This window comes from Lepidothrix coronata, unplaced genomic scaffold (assembly GCF_001604755.1).
Source record: "Lepidothrix coronata isolate B3197 unplaced genomic scaffold, Lepidothrix_coronata-1.0 Scaffold17, whole genome shotgun sequence".
Taxonomy (NCBI): domain Eukaryota; kingdom Metazoa; phylum Chordata; class Aves; order Passeriformes; family Pipridae; genus Lepidothrix; species Lepidothrix coronata.
Genome location: NW_016690197.1, coordinates 730,550 through 757,609, shown reverse-complemented (window position 1 = coordinate 757,609; position 27,060 = coordinate 730,550). Strand labels below are relative to the sequence as shown.

Below are 27,060 nucleotides of genomic sequence, written 5' to 3'. Positions count from 1 at the left end.
TGGTATGTGCCCTTTCCCCAGATCCACTAGAATTATCACAGCTAAAAGTTTTGTCTTTGCATGGAAAAAGGTGGAGACTTCAGGAAGTGAGGATGTGCTTGTGCCACCTCTGCACTGACAACAGCCCTGTCTAGGCTTTGGGTTGCACGTGGTGGGCCAGGGTAGCTGCTGCTGCCTGGAGAATTCCTCTGGGGACATTTGTGAGCTGCAGTGAGCTGGGAATATCTCCAGAGCCTTTTAGTGCACCTGCCCCTTAGACTGTCGCTTTCGCTTTGTGTGGAAAATTCTCATTTTAAAAATGTGCAGATGACCCCCTGCCTGAATATCAGCTGCCTTTTATGGTGGCTCTAATTGCACTCCTAAAGCTACAAATTTTTGGAAATGTTGCTCTAAATTTTTATTTGCACAGGTCTGCATTTATAGATTTGATCACAAGATGATTTCTGCTCTGCTATAGGCAGTGGAGTGTTACAACTAAAATGGCTGAGAAGAAGAGTGATTCCAGAAGATGTATTTTATCCTCATTTTAGTTTTTTTGGTTTTAAATCTACTGATATGTCCAATAGCAGAAGGATAATGACTTTTTTGGGGGGGAAAAAGGCCAACATCCCCCCAACTTTATTATACGTATTTTAATGCAGTAATTTTAAAAAATATAATATGTGTTATTAAATATTGCTCATGATGTGTAATCATAAAAAATTCATTACAATACATTTAAAATATTATTCATGCAAGACTTGTTCCAAATATTACAAACTTTTGAATACTGAGATGATAGATTTTTCAGGACAAACTAGTTTATTCTGGTTTTCAAAGTGTTTCTTTTCATTCTGATTTATTCTATAATTCCACTCTTGTTCATTGTAGGCCACTTAATAGTGCCTTCATCTTGTAATTGTTGCTGTCACTTCCATACCATTTCCCTGAATTAGAAAAAAAAGCTTGCACAACTAATTTTTATTCAACTGTCCCTAGGCTCTTGGGGGGCCCTGGGGGACTGCTGTGCCTTTCAGAAAAGGTGGAGAAATGAGGTAGTGACATTTGCTGTGCTGCCATCTGTGAAATTTCCAGTGTCCCGTCCCTCCACTGTAAAACCCTGCAAAAAATGGAAAACCACTGACTAGGATTCACATCATCCAGACTTAAAAAGGAATGATTTTATGAATAAACCTTCTAAATATTGAAGTGAGACAGATTGCTATACATACCCAAAGACACACGCGCAGCAAGTTAAAAATGTAGCCGTGTGTTTTCTTGAACGAGCCACTGCCCAACTGTGAGCCAGTGTGTTTTACTGCACAGCACCTGGAACATGGGGGGGCCCCTGTGTCCTCTGGGCATCACCTATGCATTCTTCATCCCTGCCTGGATAGGAGCCATCGTTCAGCCTGTCTACTTGCTGCTCCTCCACATCCTGCTTTCTCCTGCAGTTGCATCGGTAACCCTGTGAGCAATAGAGCTATAAAGCCTCAGCCTGTTGATAAGATATCTCTGACAAATGAAGCCCCTGAAAGACATAGGCTGTTTTCATTCTGCTTCCCATCTTATCTTTTTCGAAATAGCATTGAAGTAAATACAGGAGTATCATCAGTTGTCTGCGATACGAGTTGGGCTGACCCCTGAGGGGCAACAACTGAGTTGAGCCGAATGCTCTTGAGATGCTACTTCAATAAGGAAAAATAAACATATATATATATATATCTCAGAGTGAGAATTTGATTCTCCTGAACTTTTAATGCAGAGTAATTCAGGCTTCTGAAACAAACGAAGGGGTGTTTCAAAAATTGAAGTGTTTTAAACTCCTTGAAACTGGGGTGGTACGTGGTTAAGGTTAAAAGGTTGGCTGGAGATACTTTTTATCTACAACTGTGTCTGTTAGAGTATGAATTTTTGTACTGCTTGGAAAGTGCACAAAAGACATGTAGGGAAGTGTAAGAAGTTAATATTAAGCAAAAAACCTGAAATTTTCAGTTCCTGAATTTAAGCCCCTTTTTTCCATTATCTGTTTACAGCACAAGACACACTTCTGATAGTATCCGCTTTGAGGATCAAATTAACTTCTTGGCATTTTTTGAATTAGGGAGCGTATAAAGGCCATTTAATAGGAGTGCTTCAACTGAGGAGCAGAAATTGAAGACAACAAGATTACATATAGCCCATTCTTTAGATCCTGTTAGGATTGTGCATCTTTCTGATGTTAAGAGCAGACTCTTGTTGTTTACTGTTGTAGTGTAATTTTTCATTTATTTGAAACAACATGAAGTATCTCACTACTCTTTTCTGTCCTTTAAATTGACTGTGGATAATAGAGGATTTATGCTGCGTGTACAGATTATAAAATAGTTTAAAAAAAAGTTTCCAAGATGATTAGGACTAAGATAAGCTGTCTTGGCTTCCTGTGCCTTTCAAAATGAATACTACTTTTGCCAGTGTGTAGTTCTCCTTGAACACTCAAGTTCAGTACTTCTCATTTGTGCTTGTGCTATTCGTTGCTGCCATTTGCTCCAGCATTGCTGAGTGCTTTGTTGGAGCAAGACTTGAGGAGAGAAGAGCTAATGTAAAAAGAAATCACTCTCCATTTGTGCAAATAATTTGCGGTGGCAACTATGTAAAATTGAATAAAGTAGCCAAACAGGATGATAGATGGTAGAAGATGGAATTACTGACTTGAAAACAAAGAAGTTATTGCAGCAGATGAGCAGGCCAGTACAGAGGAACTGGTGATGTAGCAGTGCTCAATTGGGTGCAAATGAAAAAGCATCCAGACAATCAGGAAGCACAAATAGAAAACCTGGCAAGGAAATAACTTCTGGTGCTTCTTAATATGCTCTTTGCTTTCACTGAGGCAGGTAACATTTTCACGATGTTTTTCTGAAAAATATGAATTTAAGTGTAACAGAGAAAGATTTTTCTAAAGGAACATGTTCATGTTTATTTGCAGCTACTAGAGTCAAAAGAATTTTATTTTTCTGCGTTTCTGCAGAATATACTTTTTCTTGCCGTGTTCTTAACAAATGCATTCGTGCCTGTTCTTTCTGGTGTGTCTACCCCGTGGTTGTTATTAGGCATGTTCATCCCTGTTGTCATGTGTTCTACAGTTACTTCATGAGTACAGATGGATGTATTAAAACATACATGTGAAGGTGGCAGAAAACAGCTCTGTGTTCTGGATGTAGGAGCCTCCAGTCCGAGCGTGGATTTGTGTACATGCTGTACCGTGTTGGCCCCCAGCTCTTCCTTACACTGCCCTGGGAGCACCTGCAGATCAAAATCTTTGGTGCTGCCTGCAGCCACTTCCAATGATCGTGGGATATTCTGGATCAGGCTGTACACTAGTCCTGCAGTCCCTATGCTGTGTAGGCTTCATAATATCTGACAAAGCAACTTATTTACCTCTGAGCTGAGGTGGTGTTTCAGTCTGAGCAGTCTGAGAGCAGTGACACTCCTTGCTATGAGACAACCACCTGCAACACATGTGCTGTGTGGTGGCAAAAGCATTTGACAGTAATCTGCCTATTAGCTGATGAGGACACAGCTGTGCTTGACTTCATTTTGGACACTGTCCAAGCACCAAACGTGTGTCCTCCTGTTTTCAGGACTCTATGCTTTTATAAATAATAATAATTTTGGGGGTAATGCACACAGTGATGGGTAGATGCACATAGTTCAGTAGTTATTTTGATCGGGTATGACAGATTGTTTGTTTTTTTCCTGGGCATTTTGTTTTCTTAGCATTGTGGGGCTGTCAAGAAACATTTTCTATTGCAATATGCTACGTGTGTGTTTTCCCGCAGAATATATATGTGTTTGTGTACACAACAGTAAATTTGAAAACTGCTATTACCATTCAGGAAAGAGATCTTGCATCTAATGTGGGTATTTCTCAGAAACCACTACTTGAATGCTTGGCGACAGTAAGAAAAGTCAAATCTTAGGGATTCTTAGGAAGGGAATGGAGAACAAATCAACCTCATTTTTCAAGTGTACTTCTGTGTCTTGAATTCTGTGTGCAGATCTGATGATCCTGTCTCTCAAAGGTCGTAGTCAAGTGGATAAAATCTAGAAGAGGGACAGGAGGAACAGTTAAAGGTGTTGAGCTGCCTATACAGGAGGAGAAACAAAATTAATTTACGATTACTGCATGAAAGGATATGATAATAGCATAATAGTAGTATATAAAATGTAGATGGTAGAGAAATAAAAGTAGGAAATAAGAACTACCTGCATGTTGTGATATGGGATCTAAGGGGTGTCCAAAAATAGAAGTTTTAAAATAAGTACTTTTCCATGGAAAGTACAATTAAATTGTGGAGCTTGTTACATAGTATAAGGCCTAAGAAGCAGGTATTGACTTATTTTTCTGATTTAAAAATAGTGTAGAAGTAGTGCCATTTAGCTATGATATTTTCATCAAAGAGTGAATAGCAGGACTCATTGAAGTTAGTTTCTTTGTCTATAATTGTTGACAGTGCCACTGTTTCTCTTGGATGTTTGTAGCTGGATTGTGGCTGATGCACAGCCCACAAATAGTAAGTCAATTATTAAAGGTCATAGAAGAACATTTTCTAAGTCAGTTGGCATTAAAATGTACATATACACACACACATATAAATATCGTAATGCTAATAATTTCAAATTCCTCTTTTTATTCTGGTCCAATGTCTCTTATTCCAGCTCTGAATAGTAGATCTGTCCTCACTGCTGTAAGATAAATTAGACCTGAATTTCTACTCTGTATTCTCAGAGTTTCTGAAGTGGAGAGGGCATTATGACAGTCCAACAAAGATATTGCAAAGAGAAGAGTGTTTTGTCAGGGGTAAGTGAATATTTTAGTGCAAGCTACAACTGGTAGATCAAACAGAGCAAAATCAGCACTGCATTCTGAGGTGCTCCTCTTCAAAGGAACACTTGATGCTGCAGCAAAGCTCTACTTCCACTGTTTGCTTATTGTTTTATCTGATGGTTTACACGAGCCCAGTGATTTTAATTGATGCTTATGGAGGCAGTATAGTGAAAATTCTGACTATAATTCTGCTCTTTGGTTCAGAAAAAAACTTTGAATTTTAATTAATTTATTTTTTTTAAAATGTCCCTGAGGTTTAATATTAAACGTGCAGTTTAAGTAGTTGGTGTTCTTCAGTAGTGCGTTGGGGTAAAAAACTAACTTATGTGACATGCATATATCTGCACGTGTTTTATTGAACTACAACAAATATTCTGGATTGAAAACTCAGTACAGTCATGATTCAAGTTAAATATAAGATAAAGTTTTCTCTAAAACCAGTTACAGCACTTTAAAAGTTCATAATGGCATAATAAATCAGTCACTGTGTTAAAAGAGTTATCTGTACATCCCGAAATTTTGTTTCCATTTAAAGTGCCTTATGAGGGCAAAAGAAATGAGTCATAAGGATTCTGCTGACAAAAGCAGCATATGGTAATTTCTTGCATCTCACCCACAAGAAGAAACCCTCATTTCCACTTTTAAGTGGTAAATGTTATGTGACTTGCATAAAGATTTGTACCGGGGTGATTTCAGCCACGTAATGGGGTAGAACCCTTGTTGAAAAGTTCTGTACAGAATTTTGAATGTTTTAAAGCTCATGCGTTTAGCCCATGAATTCCAGAGCAAGGGTAACAGCAAACTAGATCCAATTCAACAACGAATCATTCCTTTTTTTTGTGGTATCATTTTCTAAGGAAATGATGTGGGCTTCTAGGGTGGGTTCTGCATCTCTGAATCTTTAATTCCATCATATTTTGTAAGATTTGTTGATGGAGAAAACCAATGAAGTGTAACTACTGCATCAGCTGCGTCAGAAACACGTGAGACTTTACCAGTACGTCAGACCTTCTGCCCTACTTTGCATTTGTGAGATGTGCCACTTATGAGCTTGTCTGCACTGCTCAGTGCGCTGTAGCACAGAAAAACCTTCTGTGTGACTTCAAAATGACCTAACTCACATACCAGAAGCTGGTGCAGCTGTAAACTGCACAGTGTAAAATCTGTTTGTAGGTTTATGTTGATTCTGCTTGTCATGTCTTTCCAGAGATGGCAAAATTTGATACTATCAAATCTTAAAAAAGTAGGGGTAGCATTATAGTCAGTTCACTGTTCTTTTGATTTTGTTCATCATCTTTTCAAGGAACTGGAATGAGATACGAGATGTTTTGCTGCAGCACTGCAAGTGCAATTTCATTAAAATAGGACTGCTACAACACCTTTCAGATCCTATAACACAGCTTATGGCTTTCACTGAAACTGCAACACAATTTCCCAAAGCAATACCCAATTAAATACATGGTTATAGGACAATGTGATCTTCACCCAAGATGGAAACACTCACTCTAAGATATACCTTTTTTTTTTCAGAATGTTCAGGCAATACTATTATAGGTCAATGTGTTACCATATAGCAAAAGCATACTCTGGCAAAAGTGACTCTAACAGGAGTAGGTGAATGGGAAGCAGATCAAACTCACTGTTAAGACCTGCAAAGTTATGCTTTTTCATGGAAAAATAATGAATTTCACGGCTGTAATGCTGTTTATGGAAGAAAGGACCAAAGTGTCACTGGATAAAGATCAATGTAAATGTGTTAGGAACATCATGTTTTTCTTTTTGACAGTGTTTTGTGCAACACAGACTTGAGCATTCAAAGGGAAGCGAAAGCTGATTAAAGCTGTGGAAAAGAGCGGAATCTTGGAGCTATTAAAATTAAAAAAATATCATAATTGAAGAAGGGAAAATGGTGATGGAAAGAGAGCAAGGGGGATTTTATTTCAACCCCACAGGAGGCAGAGTCAAGGCTTAAAAACAGCAAGAACTTTCTGAAGTCTTGAAATTAATGTACTGAATGCTTAGGATCTTAGTAGGATTATTTCATTTTTAAATTTTTTGTAAGGATTTGACTCTCTACAGATAACTAGAAAATGCACAAATATATTTGATAGGATTAAGAAATTATAAAGAGTTTAAATCCTCATGCTTCAGCACAAAAGCCATTGAATATGACAATATTCTGAAGAATATTCTCTTATGGGAGTTTGATCTTGTACATGTCTGCAGAAGATTTTGCAAGCTTAGGTGAGACTGATGTGGTATTGGTGACAGATATGGAAAAGACACTGGCCTAGACAAACCAAACTAGCTAATATGATGAATTTAAGACTGTATTTACCTTCAGTGAAGGTTTTTCCTTACACAGCAAGTACAAAATTGAGCCCTGACAGAGGGAAAAATTCTGGGACAATAAATGTTCTCAAAATGTCCCCAAAAGTTTTGTCTCAAAAAACATTCATCCTTTGCCTATCGTTCAGTGGAACTGTGAGAGATGACTGCAAAATCATTATATCATGCTTTGTGAGAGAAAAGGGCTGATCCTGGACTGCACAAGAGATACATGGACAGTTATTTGCATTAAAAATAGTTTATAGCAGTTCAGATTTCTGGTAATTTGCTTTTTATAGCATTTTCACTGTTTTGCTTTCAGTAGCCAAAAATAATTTAACATGTGATTCTGCTGTGCAGGGCCTGAAATGACATGACAAGTATGGATTTCTCTTCATGCTGTATTAACCACTCAAACAGAATGCAATAGCATGCTTCATACAAGACTTCAGGAAGAGCACAAATAAAAGAAATAAATAACCATACAAATGACATTAGACCTTGCTATCATTCATGTATAAATTATCCATGTAACTCCTTTTCTTCTGTCAAATGTGGAGAGATCAGAAATGAAGTTTCCCAGCTAAATCCAATTGACCCTGAAGATAACAAAAGTTTAGTCTGTCCTGATTTGTGTAAGTGGCATAAAGTGTTGTGCTTATTGTGACAGTCACTGCACTCTAAACAAACATTGGCATTCTTGGTGAAGGAGAAAGCCAATCATTTTTGGATAGGGTTGCCGAGTGACGGAAGCTGGGAATTGTGTTCGGCAGATTCAGTCACCATCTTAACTGGCATGTACCCAAGGTGTAGAAGAGAGCCAGGCAATGCTTTGTGCTGGAGGCTTTGTATAACTTGCCCTTGAGATCTCACAGTTTTCATAGCAAAGAACTGAAGCAAGAAGTTGCCAGCTGATGCTCACCGCGAATGGAGCTCACAGAGGCCAATCAGTTGCCAAATTTTTTTAGCTTTCAGACTTGTTACAAAAGTGACTGTCTTATGGAGTGAAGTTGCACATGGGCTGTATGAAGTGTCAGGTGAGGGCACTGGTTATTTAACTGCAGCTGAGCTCCACAGGATCTCCTGGCTGCACAGGGGTGATGTTAAGTGTGGGTCAGAACCAGAAGGCTCTACCTAATCCTGTCTTGAGTATGAAGTGGGGAGGGAGGAATGGGAGAACTTGGTGGTGATATGAGTGGGACCAAAAGTCTTGGTGAACTCATCAAGCAACTTGATGAGGATTGTCAGGGCCTGTGATGGCCCCTGGCTGACATGTCAAGAACCTGTGACCCTGTCAGTGGCACCCCAGAGACAGTCAACCTGAACATCAGCCCACAGGGAACATAAAGTGCTCTGTGTGAGTGCACCTGTTCTGGGATTTGTGGCAGGGTTTAGTTTGCTGTGTTGGCATGTTAAAAATTGGCCCGCAAGGAATTTGCCTCGTAACTGCATCAACAGATGCTATAGACATCTGTTAGAAAAAAACAGTGCGTGAGTCACCATAGTTTTGTGCCTGACACACCTTTTAGAAAGCTTGCAGATCAGTTTGAAAGGCATTTAGCTACACTGACTTGCTCTGAAAACATGAAAAGTGTGTTGTGGTGTATAAATATACAGCCAGTGCTGCAAATCAACGTCCCATTTGTGCAAACTCTTTCTTGAGGCCTTCATAGAGAACTTGAGCCACTGAACCAGCGTTACTGACTTTTTGTTTGTGCTGCCCACTGGTATTCCGTGGGAGTGGACTGCTGGGATGGACAGGTACCAAAAAGATTTTGGATGTAGCATGACATTAATCAGCTGAGAGTGCAAGTTCTGGCTGGTGCATTGTACTTCAGCTGAGTCCTGCTGATTTGCAGTTTCGGAATCAAAATGAAATTACTCATTTATGTTTTGGTTTTTACAAGTATATAAGTGGTAAAAAAAGAAAAAAGGCCTTACCTGGATTGAAATGTCAACACTAGATTTAAAATAAAAATTGCTTAATCTTTGTTTAGAAAAAGTTTCATATGTTCTTCATATGAAACTTCTTGTGGTTGATCTTTTTGCTTTGTAGAGCTTTATACTTAAATGACTTCTGCAAGGGTCAGTGGGCAAGAAACTTACTTACTCTTTTTGGATCATATTTGCTTTTCAGTGAATTAGCTCTTTGTGTGGCACAAAGAGACCTTTTAGCTGCTTGTCTATTATGGGGCCCTGTGTACACCCCAGGTCCCTGTTTAGAAGTCTGTGTTGGCTCCTGGGGCCTGGTGCAGTTCAGCTGGTTGGATACTGAGCATCTTATGCTGAATAATAAAAAGGGTATATTCACACAATGTGAAAGTTACCTTCCAATTTATGCAAAACAGAGAAGAGTAGCTGAGAGCACTGGTAGAAAAAAACCTGCCTTTCTTTTCATTATGCATTTCTATATGTTCTAATATTAGTCTATAAATTGAACAATACCTACATGAAGAGCTTATCAGTCGTTCATGTATCTGAAGTATTACTCTAATATTACATTATTTGCAGAACCACAGAACAGATTAGAAGGGACCACAGTGGGTCATCTGGTCCTGCTTGAACAGGGTTGTTGAGTATTTTTCATTCAGAGTGAGCCTTTTCAGGGGAAAGATGGATATGATGCAAGCTGCGTGTAGTTTTCTGTATCACAAATGATCTGGTTGGTCAGTTGAAATCTTCAGACTTGTTGAAAATAATTGTTTGGTTTTGATTTTTTTTGAGAGTCTGATTCATATGCTACCAAATTCCTAGTCTGATGACAAACTGAGCATAATTAAATTATTAACAGGTCTTAAAAAATGTTTTGGCCATGGTATGATCCGTTGTCATTCTCAAGAGGGAGCTAATGAAGACTCTATTAGGACTCTATACACCTTATTATCTATCTTTGTTTTCTAGTCTTTCTGACAATTTAGCTGATGTATTTGGTCATTGCTCACAAAAAACCTTTTCATCCAGCTTTGATGTTCAAAACACGTAAGTCCTATGAGTTACCTGAGTAGTTGTGGTCAGTGCAATTAATCAAGTGTATCATTAATCTGAGGAAAAATGGTAAACAATCCTCCCATTTAGAAACCCCTTTTCCCAACATAAACAGGTGCACAATGCAGCCTCCTGCATGCACAGAGGACCAAGGGGGTGTTAAAATCTTAAGTGAGAAGAAAACAAAGTTGTTTTTTTTTTTACATTCCACAGAAATATCTTTTAGACTGTACGGAAAGTGAGGAAAAATATTTTTCCCTAACTGCCCAGGTTCTGTGTGATGAAGGAGGCCTGACTGTATATGATAATCACACTCTTGTTTGGCAGAGTCCAGTCCTGCAGCTCACTTGTAACATCAGTTATGATTTGTCGTAGCTCAGGGAAGAGAGGAGGCAACGAACCCTTATAGTGGGTGTTGGCCTCGGTCTCCAGAGTGTTCAGGCTGTGTCTGGTATGTGGTAGCAACCCTGCACCAGGAGAGGGCTGTGAGGAAGGAGCATCTAACATAGGGCTCCATTACACCTTGATGTAATGTGTAAAGCATACTAGAAGGAGTCAAATTTTCCCCAAGCTTTAAGCTTGCTTTGGGCCAGAGCTTCATTAACACCTTCCACTGGTGCTGTGGCCAAGGATAATGTATTATGCCCTGGGCTCTACGGCTAAAGAACCCTCTTATTGTAGTGAGAAAACAAAATAAGTCACTGTTCTCTTTTAGAAAAGAGAAATAGTTGTCAGTCTAAATATATGTGAAAAATAAAAGTGTTCTCCAAGGAGTTTCCAAGCGTAATAAATGTACAAGGTCGTTATCTGCCAGACAGTTTCAAGATGTAGACTTGGGCTCTATCAAAATATTCTTACTGTGTGAAAATAGAGAGTCTCTGTGACAGGAAGTCCCCCTGAGAAATCAGCTGATGTGTCTATCCGTGAGGTAGTTCTCCTTGTACCACAAAAGAGTTTCAGCCTGTGAGGGAATATATTAATTTAATTTCAAAGAAGTTACTTCTGCAGATGAATCAGGTCCCAAAATACAAGTGGTTCGTAGTAGTTCTGTGTGTGTAATAAATTCCTGTAGAAAATGTTCAGGATCTCTATAGAACTCACCTTAGGGGATGTGGGGAGGGGTGGGTGAGCATGTGTTTTCTAAATCTATGGTATGCATTTAGATTGTTAGAGATACTTGAACAAAAAATTAACTCCTGACCTAATGCTCGTGAAATTGGATCTTTGGGAAAGAGTTATTTGAAGTAAATGGGGAGCTAATAGTCACCATTGAGTCTGCAGAACCAGGCTACTGTGTTAGAGCTCTCAGACATCATGTGTCTGGAGAGTTAATCTCAGAAGGCAATGCCTCACTTTTAGAGATATTTGAGAAACTTTAATAGCCCACAACTGTGCAGGTTATTAGCAGTCAGACAAGTGAGATTCTAGAGGAGAATGTACTGTCAGGCCTGGATATTGATTTCCTGCAGCCCCCCACATTAGACTCAGGTTAGTTTGTGAAAAAATTCAGCGATTATGAGAGAAGAATAGATGGTATTAAGAATGTGACAAGTTAGGTGGTGTATATAGCTTATGTTCTGAATGAGACAGTGATTTTATAAAGATGATGTGCAATAAAAAGAAAAGAAATCAGAGTATAATAATCATACAATGACAACTGAAAAAAACCCACCTTAGCCCGGCAGGGAATATGTCATAGTTATTGTCAATACATCCAGGCTCTAGAGCTGACACTGTGCTGTCTGTGGCACCCTGCTGGAACTTGATTTTTATCAGTTCTAGAATTTGAGTGTTTCTCAGAGTAAAATTCTCTGATGCTTATGCCAGTGTGAGAATAGCAAGAAGGCTGTAAGTGCTGTGGCTTTCTAATATTTGACTTTTGAATTTTTTTATTTGACTTGTGGCTTGAGCGTGTGCCTGTAAGACATATTCTCAGAAAATCTGTATGACCCAATAACAAAAGCCTTTAGTGGGAAGCTGGTGACCTATGAATAAACAAACAAAAAATACACATCTGTACTGGTACTTTTGATTAGGAATTAATTTTTCTAATAAATCAGTTATTATTACTTTTTTAATTGGTAAAAAAAGGAATTTATATTTGGAAGCAGGATCCTACTCTTTCTGGTTCTATATTTGAGGTGCATCTTTTCCTTTTCTTAAACCAGTCTGTGTACAGAGCTTGGAATCAGGCACCAACTTCTTTGGTATGAGGTTTAGCTTGTCAGTTTAAGCATTTTCCTTCCATCTGTGTGTAACTCTCTGTGCAAGCAATGGTTACAGGTGTTACAATGCCCTGTAGATTCAGGAAGGTGTGATATTGAATTTCTTACCTAGCATGACTTGTCTCATCACATGTGATAATGCCTTAGTAACTGTTTGTACCTCTGACCACAGTTCTAGCAGCTCTCTTGGTCTTCTGTACGATTCATTCAAATGCAGGAGTAAGAGGACAGAGACAAAATTATTTTGGCTTTAGTCTGTGACTAAAGAAAGCCACCTGGGGGGTTTATATAACGAGATTATATGAATGCAAACATAAAACCTAACAGCCAGTTAAGCTTTATTAGTAATAAAGCCTAAGGAGCACCTAATCAGAAGTGTAAAAAGATATGTATGTACAGATTATGTTACAGGGCTCAAGTTATTCTGTATTATCTATACACTCTGACAGTTTTCTATTATGTAGTTACTGAAATCAGATACATTTGAAGGAATTGTTCAACAGCAGAAAAGAAAGGCTTTAAGTGAAACAATATCTTTCAGAGGAAGGTGAGGTGATTTAATAGCAGGTCTTTTGTATGTGGTTTCTTCTGGATTAGTCTAAGTAGTGTCTTTCTAGAGTGACTCTCATGTGGAGAGAAACCTTAGGTGCAAGGTGTAATTACACCGATTTTTGAACAGTTTTTAATAATGCAATATTAAAAAAGTATTTTGCGTTTGTACTGGTATGAGGTAAGCCTGGCTATCACCAGCATAATACCTGTTTATCTCCAGAAATGGAGGTCAAGATGGTTAAAAATAAAACAAAAGGTTTGTAGGTCAAAACAGGAAAAATTTTCAAGAGGTCAGGTCTCATTTAAGCATTAAAAGGAGAGGCCTGGTCTTGAAGCATCTTCTGGCAAAGAGGTGTGTAAATATTGAGACTTCTTGAAAATCTACCCTCAGGTTTGCAGTTGGAAGTATCAGGTGTTAAACACATTTGGACAGCTGGCTAATTTCATGTATTCAGATGAGAAATCCTGACAAGTTGTAAATGTTGGTGTTTTCCCCTCATTTGTGATGTGCAGAGATGAAGGGGAGAGAGAAATTCGGGTTAATACTCCAATAATTTAAAGTAACTTTATTAGCTGTTGGAAAAGTTATTGTGGTGTTTGAAGTTACTCGGTGGCAACTGCTAAAAGGAAAACTGGAGGATACAGATTTGCAGTATTTTAATGCCACCCAGTCTTGTAGCCCTGGACAGTCACGGGGATTAGAGGTCTGCGAACAAAGTGGGTTTTATGTCAGGAATACTGGGGCTGAGTGAGGACAGGAAATTTTTCTTAGTATTGAGCAAAAATAATTTTGGCATTCGTTGTGTCTTTCATGAGTGAGGAAAGAAGAAACCGTTCCTTCTAAAGTTGATTTTAGAAAATGACAGAGCAGCTTTAGACTGTTGCTAGGCTGAGTTTTTTGCATAATCCTTGAGTGCAATTGTAAGGATGTGATACATTGCAGAGATCTTTCAACAGACCAACCCCTTACGTTTGTCAATAAATATATGCTATAAATATGCACCGAGTCACAACTAGATTCGTAAACACAACAAGTCTTTGAGCAGTTGGCATAAATAAATAAAAGTTGTTGAGATAAATTGGCTCCTTCACCATGGGTGGGCTTCTCTAGCTATGTGAATTATTTCTGGTGTCTCATCCGCCTCATGTAATACTGCTGTCCACTTTGCTGGTAGAAGTAACAGCTGTTGGAGGGGGGAAATTGTAGAGAGGACAATAATGATAAGATTTAGGGCTGTGCATTTCTGGAACTGGTTGTTGGAGTATGGAACTTGCTGTCCATGCATGAGACAATGGTAGCTTTTGTGAACTTACCTTCAGCCTCATAATGGTTTGCTTCTCCTAACACAGCAGCCCTAATAGCATTATGTAAACCCCAGAGTCTTCGTTTAAGTCTGAGGATGCGAAATGCTGCTTTGGAGTGATGTTTGCAGTTATTTGATTTCGTTGTTTTCAAGTAGGCGTTTTACTGAGCACAATGGCAAATTGGTTATGGGAAAGAGATCAGGCAGCAGTGTTTTGGTTTACCTAAAATGTCTGGGTGAGTGGGAGTGTGCAGCGAGTGGCACGTGCTGGGGAAAAAACAGAACGGAGAAATCTTTAGTGGTTAGTTCAGAAGCAATGTCGTGATGCTGATGCTCATCCCTCCTGCTTTCCGCATAAGGCATGACACAAAGCAGAAGAATTTAAGCCTCCCCTGCCCCCTCCCCAAATGGAAGTTTGTCTTGGCACTTTTTGTTGCATATGTGTCTGTTATAATCATTGCTAATCACACAGGCAAGCAGGGCTAACGTGTTCCTTGGTTGACAATGCCGCTCAGAATCCAAATGAGTTCCTCGGTACCAAAGAGCTGGGAGGTTTTATCAGCTTGTCTGGAGCTGCTGTGTTTGACTGCTTTTTGTAAATGGCAGAGGAGTGTTTTCCTTTTGTGCTTGCCGGAACTGAGCCTGAGCCTCGCTGACATTAAAATAATGCTCGGCGTGTGCAAGCAAAATAGTCCCAAAGGAGGCAGCAAAGTCAAGCATCCCGGCAGAATGCTAATGAAGGTGTACAAAACACTTCTGTATCATTATGATTTGTCATGAAAGGCAGGTGAAAGAAGGAGAGGGTGAAAAAGCGCAGTTTATTCTGTGTTGGAGGGCAAAAGAAAACATAATTATTGAAGAAGTTGCAGAGAATGGAGATCAAATATGTGGCATTCAGAAAAGCAGTTATGTCCCTTGAATAATTAAGATGATTTGCAGTTAGTTCTACCTCAGAACTACCATTGAAGGGGGAAAAGAAAAAAATAGTCAAAGCTGATTCAGTTCCACCTAGGGCCTTAAAATAGTATTGATGCCATTGAGATTAATGTGTAGTTCTGTAAAACCATGCACTATTCAAAATTAACAGCAATGCTTATTCATATTTCCAAACAGCATGCCAAGCTATGATTCTGGGAGAAAATCGTTACTAATGGAATTACATTTTGTTGAGAAAACAGAAGTACAGTTATTCTGCAGAATTTCTATACCATCAAAGTTCTTTTTATCTGCCTTAAGGATCTTTTTATTATTAATACAGAAAAAACTAGATAAAGGTTCCTATTCCAGGATGTTTCACATCCTTAAGCACTCGCACTGCTAAATTGTTTTCAAAGAAATTTTAAAATATTTTTTAATATCTACATTATGTAATCTTTGCTGGTGGCATCTTCCAAATCCACCCAACTGCAAAGCCAATAGCAAAAACCAGCTCTAAAGCAGTCACAAAGCTGTTTGTGCTCTCGGAGACTTACCTTCTGAGGAGGAGCTAGAGAGCAACATCAGAGCTGTCCTTTGGAAAATTAAGGCCATCTCTTCTCTGCCACTAGTGCTCTCAATTAATGCACTTTTATCAGTGGAGCATGCCTTGTGCTGATTTCATGGTAGTAGCTTTTCCACGCAAAATGCAATGTGTTCAATGAAGATTAACTCAAAAACCTTACTTGGAAAACAACTGGTGCATTTGTTGACCACTTGATGGCATCGCTCATTTGTACAGAAACTAAACTGTGTTGCCAGTAGAGTAGTTTTACTTGTGCTTGGTGTGGGAGGACTTTCATGTTTTATCTTTGACCATCAAAGAGTGAAGAGAGTTATTAATACACTCCCATAAACTAAACAAAATCCACAACTCTTGTTTTTATCGCTGTTTTCCTTCTCTGTGGTACATTACTTACCATTTTGGAGTAATTTCTTTATCTCCATAAATGCAAACAGAAGAGTTGACCAGATGGCAACAATGACAGTGTACTGAAGATGCTGAACCGAGGGGGTAATGGAGGAAACAAGGCACAGTTACTATTATTTAGATGTATAGGATGGTTCTGGGAGTGTCAGGGGAGCTCTGGGAGTTTACACGTGCTGAGAACTGGCCCACAGGACATCAGGTCATACAGCACATGGTTGAAAGGAAGCTGGAGATCTAAATACTGCTTCTCCTAAGCAGCCAGTGTCATTGAGCAGTAACGAGGCACCCTCTTAGGGCCCTGAGCAGTGACCCAAAGGAAATGGAGTCAGCTACTGACCCCAAAAAGAGGTTAACAGGCAGTGAGGGCAAAGCAGCACAAGGAAGGCCATATCACCAGTGTGCCTCTGTTCTGTGAGCAATGGTTAGCATGCTTCTGGAGGAGAAAAAAGTAGCAAAAATATAGACAAAACTCCATTTTGATTTTTTTTTTTAATGTTTCCCCTATTTTTCCTGCTTGTTTACCTTAGGATACTGCATAATGGGAAAATAAAAAAAAGACAGCCCAAAAACTGGGGGAGGATTTTTAATAGCAATTTTCCCAGGGCTTTTTGGTAAACCTTTCAAAATCTCATGTTTTCCTTAGCTTTTGAGGTGTTTTTTGGTGCTGCTTTTTCAGGGATATTCTGACATACTGATCACATGAACTCTTAACTATGCACAGTAATGTATGTATGTACTGGTTTTCTGGAATCTTTTCCTCATAGTGATGGTCAGCTGAAATAATCATCATTATCTTAGAACATGTAAACAATGATGCATATCTAGTTTTTGGATCATGAGCTGGCCTGCTGAGAATTTTATCAAAGCTGTAGGCTAAAGAGTCCAACTATACACTTTACTCAGAAAATTTATACTAAGTTTTTCTAAAAAAAAAAAAAAAGAAGAAAATGTTTATCAACTGATTTGCCAGTCTTATTTCAGTTGCTAAGATTCAGTTGCTAGGAAAAAGCACCTAAGATTCCCTTATCTTGGTTTTCTAAGGAAAAAACATAATGAAGAATGGAGAAAGAATTCAGAAACAGAAATTGTAATTATTAGGTTTTTCAGTATATGTTATCTAGCGTAATGATTTTGGTTGGTAGTTATTAGGAGACAAGCTGCAAAAGAACCCCATGGAGGGCTCCCAAAGGCAATTCCACTGCTGACAAATACTGTGTTTCCTCCACAGTTGCACTAGGAGAAAAAATTCAAGCTTGCCTCAGGACAGCAATGAACTTCTCTAATTTTCATGGAGTTGGTGGTAGTCTGTGCCTTGCTGGCAGCATCTCATTCATGCATAGATGTTAATGGTCCTGTTACAGGTTGACTTACATATTTTTTTAGCTTTGGTACTCTAAATCTGTGATTTTTAGGAACTGTGGCCCCAGGTTTTACTGCTGTTGCCTGTCACTTGTTAAGGACCTTACAGCACACATATTTACACAAGGGAAAGTATCTCTTGTTGAGAGATGCCCTGGCAGTGAGGTGTGTGTTGGATTTTGAAGCTCTTCCTGAGCTTGCAAACTGGCAGGAGAAGGTGCTCTCGGCTTCTTGCAACTGGAGAGAGCCCTACAGTGATTATTGTGAATTCTTCCCAGTATGGGTTTCATGGCTTCAAAAAAAGGACCTGTAAAGGGAGGTTTCTCTGTGAGACTCTTGAAAATGGGGATTTTGAGGAGGTAAACATTAGTCTGCTTTGCCTTTGTGTTGAGTACATGGTTCCTTTTATCGTGTTTCTGTGAAGTCCAGCAAGAATGTTATCTATATGAAAAACTCCAGGCATGCTCTGTCCTCTTTGATACTCAGACTGGCTATCAATTTATTCATTTATATTTATTGCAAGAGAGTCTGCAGTACTTGTCAGTGGTTGCATTTGTAATTTGAATGCCGGGCTCGTGCCGTGCCCTCCAAGGCCCTTTTCACAATGTGTTATTATATGCAGGGAGAGCTTTCATGATGTGAAATCCACTTCTTGGGTGAAGCCTTGGCATCACATTTGGGCTCTGAATGAAAGGAAGCAGGGCAACACAATTGCAGTCAGAAACTATGGTGAGGCTGTGTCAGACTTTCCTGTGGCTTCCAAAATAATCACATCAAGGACTGCAGGATCTAAGAATGCCTGTATCCTGATTCTGGATGCAGGCAAAGGATTGCTTAAAGGAAAGGGAACAATATTTATTGTTCTCAAGTATTATATCCAAAAAATGGATACATCTAAGTGGAGGTACTTAGGGGGTTGGTTGGTTTGATTTCTTTTTTTTTTTTTATCAAACCGCAGAGGACTAATTGTCTAATTGTGAATTTTCTTTCTTGTTTTAAGATGTATTTTGTTTTGATAATGGAGTAATAAATATCCATCTTGACTACACGTAAGGTGATACAGCAATGAAAGTGTCACAGTAAAGATTTTGCTATGTTTGTTATTTTTCTCTATATTATAAATTACCATGTGACAAGTAACTATAGCTTTGTGTGTGGTTTTCCTAATAAAAATAAAATTTTTTTTGTTATTTGTAGAAAAATAGTGAGAGTACAGAACATAAAGGTAAGTAAAAGCACCCAGAAAAGAAAAATATATTATATTAAATGTATTATATTAAAATATAATTACTGAGTATCCAAAGGAAGAATAAATGCACAGCATTAAGTGTAAATGATGCAAATTCATTGTGAAGTGCTTTTCCCAGTTAATGAAAGAAGCTGAAGAGTAAGAAACATCATAAAATGTGAAATAAGGAGTAAAATATTCTTCAGGAAACCCCATTTAGGTTCTGTGAGTGCTTAGAATACTAATTTTGATGTTGTACTTAATACACCAATAATAGGAGTGAATCTTTCTATAGTTCAATATTTTAATAGAAGTATTTTCAGTGATATTAATGAGATTATTCTATAATTTTTTCTGCCTCATCAACTGGTTTTGCACAAAAGCATTTAAGGGCCTTTTGAGGTATAAAGAGGAAAAAATGTAGATAGTTAGTAGTCTTTTCCCATTTTTCTGTGTGACTGAATTAACTGTGGGCTTGTGCCCTGACTCCATGGAAATTTCTCATGTGCTGCAGCAGAAATATTTAGGTTTTATTTAGAAATGTGGGAAAATGCTTAGTTCTCTGGTTTGTGTTATTTTGGCTTTACCTGAAAGAATTGTATCATCATCCTCTTGATTTTTAAATATTCCTTGGTGGCTGCAGTCTTTCTCCTTGTATTGTTTTTCTTTCTATCTCATTTCAGTGCTCCAACAACTTCCCAGAAGGATTTTTTCCATTTAATTTGAGAATACCTCTATGGGTGTGTTTCCCACAGACCTTACATCTTAAGACACAGTTTTATTAGTTTTCTGAACCGATATATTTTTATCTCAGAACTCTTTGCTCTTCTAGTATTTCATCCCAAATTTTATGTGTATCTGTTTATATATAATTTTGATAATGAAAAAATGGCTGATTAAATTTTGTACACATGAATAATACAATAGTTTGTGTATATAGCTGGTGGTATTCTGCATCTGCTTGCCAGTTCATGTGGTAGATCTGTTAACTATGCACTTTCAGCAGAAGATATTACAGGCCTTGATAGTCTCGTGGAATAGTAGGATTTGGGTTCCCAAAAATAGTTTGTTTTGTTTTTTTTTTCCATAGAATTCGCTATGTTCTCTTTACTTTGATGTTTTAATGATACATTTTTTCCCCTATTGGTTTTCAAAAATAAATAATGTGAAAAATTAGTTTTCTTTCAGAGTGACTGAGGCAGTAGTACTGAGGCAAGCACGAAGTCCCTCATCTCAGCAGGAAGGTGGCTTTCAAACCTAATTACAGATACTTAAGTGCCAACTTTGTTAATCACTTCACTGCAGAGTGTTACAGCAGATCTGAAGTTATCTTTCTTCATTTGAAAATCTTTCCAAGCAAAAAGGCAGAAACCTCTCAATTTTCAGTGACATTTTTTAAAATGCAAGTTACTTGTGGTTAGGATGATTCTCCCTTTGCAGTGCACTAAAGAGCTCCTAAGTGTTAATCAAACTGAAAAATAAGAAAAAAGAGGTCAACCAAAAATTTAGAGAGGATTTATCAAGTATCAGGTGGTGTCCAGAGTGGGTAGGGCCAGCTATGGTGATACCCAAAAGTGAGAGACAGAATGACATTGAAGTTTGAAGAGGCAGTGTGAATGCCAGTAGGTGGCTATATTGTTAGATCTGAAATTACACTGACAGCTGGTCTTTTGATAATGGAGGAAACAAAGGAACAAGTTTCTACTCTTTTCTGAATAATAGGAAACTGCTGAAAGGGAGACCGAGAGATGGTCATGTTGTCACATTGCCAGGAGCAAGATAACAGTTTCTCTTGGAGTATTTTAATTCTCTGTGGTTTGGAGAGAGAGGGATTTAATTACAGAGAGATCTGAGCTAAAGCCCTTAATGCAAATATCCCTATGAAAAGGGTGCCAAATCAGGACTTTGCCATCTGCACCTGTCTTCAGAAATAGGATGGCAGGACACAAGGCAGTGGTAGAAAAGCAAGACCTCAAGCAGCATGATTGCAGCAAAGTAAAATTCTTGTATCATCTCATGTGCCATGAGGAGTCCCACTGATGAAAAAGGTCATATGGATAAGGCTCAGTCTTAAATCTAATAGCTGCTGTTCTTCCAGACTTAAGTGTGGCTTAATGGGATGTGATTGGAGTTAGAGATGTGGGTCACAGAATGAGAGAAAGTTTAGTACATATTGCTATGATGTAATAGTCAAGTTAGACAAGTGGAAGATAGAAAATGCCCAAAATATATTAATCTGTGTTACTTCTGCCAACATCATGACAGAGATGACATGGAGAAGCTAAATGGAAAAAAACCAAGGCAATAGATGGAGAAGAAAGCAGACAGTGTCTTGTGAAACACTGTAATGGAAATAACAGCTCAAGAGATAAAATGTCAAGCAGATGTGAAAAGGGGAATTTCTGAAAAGAGACTTGAAGAGAATAGGTTAGGAGAGTTACTTCCCCCAAAATGATTAAGAACAGGATTAATCAATAATTTGGAATACTTTAATGAAATCCAAGAATAACCTTGAGAGATGGTTTGTTGATAGAGGCCAACATTGAATAAGCTGCTTGGCATGATTTAAGTTGCTCGAATGGGTTAATGCAGGTTTATTTTTTAGGTATGATGATGTTTATGTTTTCATCATTAGAATGCACCTCTCTTACTGTATGGTTTTTAGGATGTTGGTGTCTTCTTAAAAGGAAGCCTAATTGTGATGAAGGAATTCAGTACAGCAAACTTATAACTCACTATTTAAACAGCAGTCAAATCCAGAGGCAGGATTGCTAGAATGTTTATGTCTTTTTATCTGTGGAACAGATACCTTAAAAGCATTATCTCTTGAAATCTATCTAAATGAATATATATATACAAGATAAATATGAAGCATTTCAGTTATAAAAAGATTAAATTCTTATAACTATAAATATAGTAATTAAAGATCACTAAAGTTCTCAAGGTGTTTTGATTCCCCTTTCCATTATAGGCTGACATAGACCAAAACATTTCAAATCTCTGTATTTCAGCTTTAAGAAAATCAAGACCAGGGTTATGAAATTTGTATGCAAAAATTCAAGGCTCTTTTGAGTGCTTGTGAAGCTGCAGCTGATATACAGAATTAGTGATTTATTCAATCTCATAGTCAGGGATGTTTGATTGTTTCTACAAATCCATAGCTAGTGTGAAGCAAAACAGAAAATCACATACATTTTCTCATGTTAGTTTTCTGTAAAAGAAAGTGCAGGACTGTGGGAGGAATCCTAAAAAAAAAAGAAAAGTCACCAGGATTTTCTTCTGAGATTGTATAATCTTTGAACGTTCCCTTGCTAAGGAATTTTGAGGTGTCTAAAGAGTTAATGAGTTTTTTAATGGAGTCTGTTATGTAGTAGTAACCCACTGTGTTACTCATGTAAAAAGAAATACTTTATGTGCTCAAAGCTAATTCTCACCCTTCAGTGCAATAAGTGTGGAGAGGTTGAACTTCTTGGAATCCATTGTATTTTTATATAATGAAAGTCTTCTATTAGAAATGACACGTTCTGTTTCACATTCTGTGATTTGACTAAAGAAAGCAATTCAGAAAACACGAAACCTTTTTTACTTAGTCATTCCAGTTTTTATTGCCTACTATCTTGAAATAGAGAGGCAAGAGGAGAAAACACTATGTAGCACATGCTTTCAGGCAGAACACAATCAATTGACAAAATATCAGAATGTGGAAACATATTGACTAATTCTTCATTTTTAACCCATGTACACGAACTAGAAAACATTGGGAAAATGCCTCAACTGAAATGGTCTTTCTTGAGATATTTCAGCTGCGTTTGGTGGGCTGTGCTGGGAGATAAGGGGGCCCATTTGCCATGATCTGTCATCTCTCTGGTCTCCCTGCTAATAAGCAAGCAGCTTTTGATTAGTGTCAGCCACTGAAAGGACGTTTTTCTTGTTAAACAACTGGTGATCAGCTCTATATTGCACGAATAAGTGACTCCCTGAATGCAGCCTCCCATCAGAAAGGGCTTTGTTTTTTCTCTCCTTCTGTCTGCTTTGCAAGTAAATTGTTCCTGCTACAAACCCATGTTGCTTGCTTCTCTCACCCTTGCTGACAGCAAAGCTTGCTGGCTGGTGATCTCTGCAGGGGTTTATGGCTCAGCTCTGCTGCTCTCTCCCTCTGTTCCCACTTCGCCGTTCCCTCCCCTACTGTGACTAAATAAATTACCTGTATGACATGTTCAGTTTTCTCTGGCAAGAAGCCTGGGAAATCAAATCTGTTCCCGAACCTGGGTCTCCCATTTGGCAAATATAATGCCTCCCTGCTGTTAAATCAGGTCAGCTCTCAGGAAAAACAAAGAACAATTTCATATAACTATAATCAACACAGAGTAAATTTAGATAATGCTGTTGGCATATGTTTATTGTAAAGACCATCAAGGAAATAATTTTAAAAGCTCTTCATCTTTTTCTGTTGCATCAGGATACATGGTGTACATTCTGTGCAAAGAGAAGATCAAACATTTTCCTTCTGCTATCCCATATCAAAGGGAAATATATCTATTTTCTGCCTGGTCTAAGAAGATATTTGGTGAAGTGATTCATTGGTTGTGTTAGAAACAATTTTATGCATTCAATTACTGAGCTGTTACATAATTAATATTAATTGATACTTAACTGTTAATTACTATTAATTATTCATAACCTGTCCAGTTCCTTTGACTTTCTGGCCTCTAAAAGTGGAGATGTACTCAAAAGTGTTTAGAGGAGGAAAAATAAATCCTTTTAATAGATTGTGTTCTCTTTTCTACCTTTACACTCAGCCCATTTCCGCTGGAGATCAGAGCAGTGGGTCAGCAGCAGTGACACAGGCACTGGCAGTCCTGCAGCACGTGGCATGTGTGGGCAGCCTGCTCGTGTGCCAAGGCTGTCACCCTGGAGCGAGGCAGCACCGGTGTGGGCAGCCTCCCCCTCCCAGATGAAAACTGAATTTCCTGCTCAGCTCTCTGTGTGTCCTGGAGGGGCTCTGAATTACACCCCAGAGGCTGTTTCGTTTACCCACTGTTAGCAAGCTTGTGCAGACTGCAGTGGAGCATCTCCAGTCACCTCCGGTCTGGCTTTATTACAGCAGGACTCTGTGGTGGAGGAGCGGAGCAGAGGTTTCCTTTGGGCAGGTGGTTCCTGGGGACTGAAACAGCTGCTGGAACCCTGAGCTTACCTCCAGCCCTCTTCAAAGGCAGAGAGGAGTAGGCAGTTCCAAGTGCCCCTGGGGGATGCTCAGGGCTGGTGCCATGCTAACCCATTATGTTTGCTGTGCTCAGCTCCCAGGGCCAACTTTGCTGCCACTTCCTCAAGAGAGTTAGTAAAAACTGGCATTGCTGACTGCTTTGTAGTTCTTACACAGTCTTAGCACCACCACGGACTAAATAGCTGCTGAGTTATACCCGGGGGCCTTGGCTGGAAACACTTTCCAACGACAGCTTAATATCAGGGTGTCTTACCTGGAGGAGTCCTGGGAAGAACAAGCCGTGTGGGATGTCCTGAGCAGCAGAACCAGCTTCCCAGGGCTCTGCCCAGCCTGCATGGCCTGTGCTTCAAACTCACCTAATACTTCATTCTCAAAAGCAGATGGGGTCAAATTGTATGCTCTGTTTTTAAATGGTACATGCTTTTCCAGATCTTTTTAAGGACAGCTACAGTGTTGTTAATAATTATTTAATCATTCATAAGTTGTCTTTGTTCTAATGAGTGCCTTTGTTGTTTCTTCGTTGCTCTGAGACTTACAGTGAATGTCTTTTTCATCAATTTAAAAAATCATTCACAACTCTGCTGTGTAACACAAATCCTTGAAATGGAAATTGCTCTTTACTGTCCAAAATCTTCATCCAATGTGCCTAATGAAGATTAAGGGGTTAAAGCAGTGAAATGAGTTTTAAAAGATGGGAGTTCAGTTCCTGCTTCCACCAGGAATGACCTGAAGCAAGGACCATAATCTCCATCCATATCTGCTAATGTCTCAAGAACTGACAGTAGCTACATTATCTGTCCTCCACTTTGACATATCAGTACAGATTGCAGATACTGTCTCCTACTGTAAAGGTGCAGAACCTAACTCTGAAAGGCTTTAGCTGATACTGTAATATAAATAATTTCAGCTCTGTGTTGATGGCAAGGGCAAAGCTTGTCTTGTTCCCTTCCTAGTGTCTAGGTTGTCAGAGGCATTGCTGAGCTTACTCAAACCCTACTTTATTTCTTGTCTTCTCCAGCCTGTGACCTGATGACCCTGGGGATCTTGGCCTTAGTGACGTCCACTGGCTGTGCCTCAGCCAACGCCCTGCAGTCCCTGACGGATGCCATGCACATCCCACACCTCTTTGTCCAGCGGAACACAGGAGGCTCCCCCCGCACCGCCTGCCACCTGAACCCCAGCCTGGAGGAGGAGGAGTACACGCTGGCCGCCCGCCCGCCCGTCCGCCTCAACGACGTCATGCTCAAACTGGTCACTGAGCTGCGGTGGCAGAAATTCATAGTGTTCTATGACAGTGATTATGGTACGTAGAGGATTTCAGGCACGTTAAATCCCTTTCTTTTCAGCTGGGAGGTAGAGAGGAAAGTATAAAGGGAAGGGTGGAATATAACTTGCCGGGGTTTTCATTGACAGAGGAGAAAGTGTTTCAAGTGGACACGGGTCTTTGCCTTGAAGGAAAGGTTGCTGTGAAAACTAGTTCTCAGACAAGGAGCAAAGTTGCTTAGCAACACCTACCAAGACAGACAAAGTTTGAATCCTCTCGCACTTTTTCAGTAAAATATTAATAAAGTGTTGACATTGATAGGCAGGGGTCGCACAGATGAGCAAGGAAGTTCAACATGGCCTCTACCCACTCCAGAAAACACTTTCTGTCAAAGCTGAGAACTGTTCTCTTTAAAAATTAATTTTCACAATAACTACTATTGTTTCTTTTTTCACACACTTCCTCATACTATTCCGTGTTAGGACTAAATTTCCCAGGGATATACTTCCTGGCATTAAACCAACGGGTAGAGTTAGTATTTTCACTGTATCTGAAGTGTTTCCTTCAGCAAAATTTTTGCTCGGGCTGAAACTGGAGGAAAAGTAATCTCTGCCCAAGCATGTTTTGTGCATTAAGATGGGTGTAAAGAACAATGGCAAAACAAATCTCTCATTGTACCAGGCTCTCGGAGTGAAAGGCAACTGTGTGCAAACTTTTTTTTTTTTTTATATTCTCTCTGCCTCCTGCTCAACTGATACGAACACTGTTCTATATGTTTAATTTGTGGTATTTTCAGCTCTGTTGTCTTAGGATATTGGATCTGTAATGGGGAAAATAAATGGGGAGTGGGAACTATAAATTTTCTGTGGTATATTTTAAAACCCTGCAAATACCTTTGCCTTAAAATGTGATGGATAATCTTTTGATGTGGTGACTTACCATGAACAGAATAAAAAGAAAGGAAACTTAAGGTTAAATCGCAGTAGGAAAAATAATCTTATGTGTGTCTGTGCATATAGTTTAGATTTTATACGTAGTCTTCCACAACTGCACAATAAATCTTTATTTGCATTCTCTATATACTATCAGATTTCTGGTGGTGAATCAGAGAGAAATAAAACAACTTTTGTTTTGAAATTGGGCTAGTCCTGCTTTAAAAAAAATCCAAGAAACAACAAACAAAAATGAGAACAGTTTTAAGTGAGGGATCAACTGAGGTTGTAACATCTTTCTAATGATATAGAATTATTTTAAGCATGAGAAGACTGCCATGGTGCTTGTAGACTTACTTAATCTGTAGACTCAAAAATCTAGCAACCCAGCAAAGTAATTACTATCGTATGTAATGCTTTAACAGTGAATGCTTTGAAAGGCAAAGCTACAAGGTATGTGCTAAGTGTACAAGGTGGACTTCTGGTAGTGATGAGAAAGTTGCTCTTTAGAGGAAATTGGGTTTAAAGACTCAAAATTCTTCTAACAGTTATTTCAATAATGAAGGGGGAAAAAAAGAAATCTTAAAAGGATGTCTTACAAACACCCCAGATGCTCTATGTGCAAACTGCCATTGCCAGTTTTGTTACTGAACCGTGGTATCACTTATTCCAGTAATACATCTATGTTTCTTGGCCTTTTTTATTCTTTTTGTTTGTTTGTTTGTTTTTGTTTGTTTGTTTGTTTTGTTTTTGTTTTGTTTTGCACAGGCTTACCATCTCAGTACAGAATCCTGAAACCCTTAATTCACATACTGTGTAAATTTAATTGTGATCGAATTTATCTTTTCTGTTTCCCACAAACTGTATTAGTAAGATGTCAACGTTATGGAAAATTGCCACAGGCATT

General features: G+C 38.8%; 1 protein-coding gene across 3 annotated transcripts in view; it reads left to right on the top strand.

The window, feature by feature from the left end:
* Positions 1 to 27,060, top strand: part of GRID1 (glutamate ionotropic receptor delta type subunit 1) — a 516,037-nt gene that overhangs the window by 175,561 nt on the left and 313,416 nt on the right. For all 3 annotated transcript variants that reach the window (XM_017807171.1, XM_017807170.1, XM_017807169.1), the window contains exon 3: positions 24,976 to 25,260. In XM_017807171.1, coding sequence (XP_017662660.1) covers positions 24,976 to 25,260 — 285 coding nt within the window. The remainder of the gene's footprint in view (positions 1 to 24,975; positions 25,261 to 27,060) is intronic.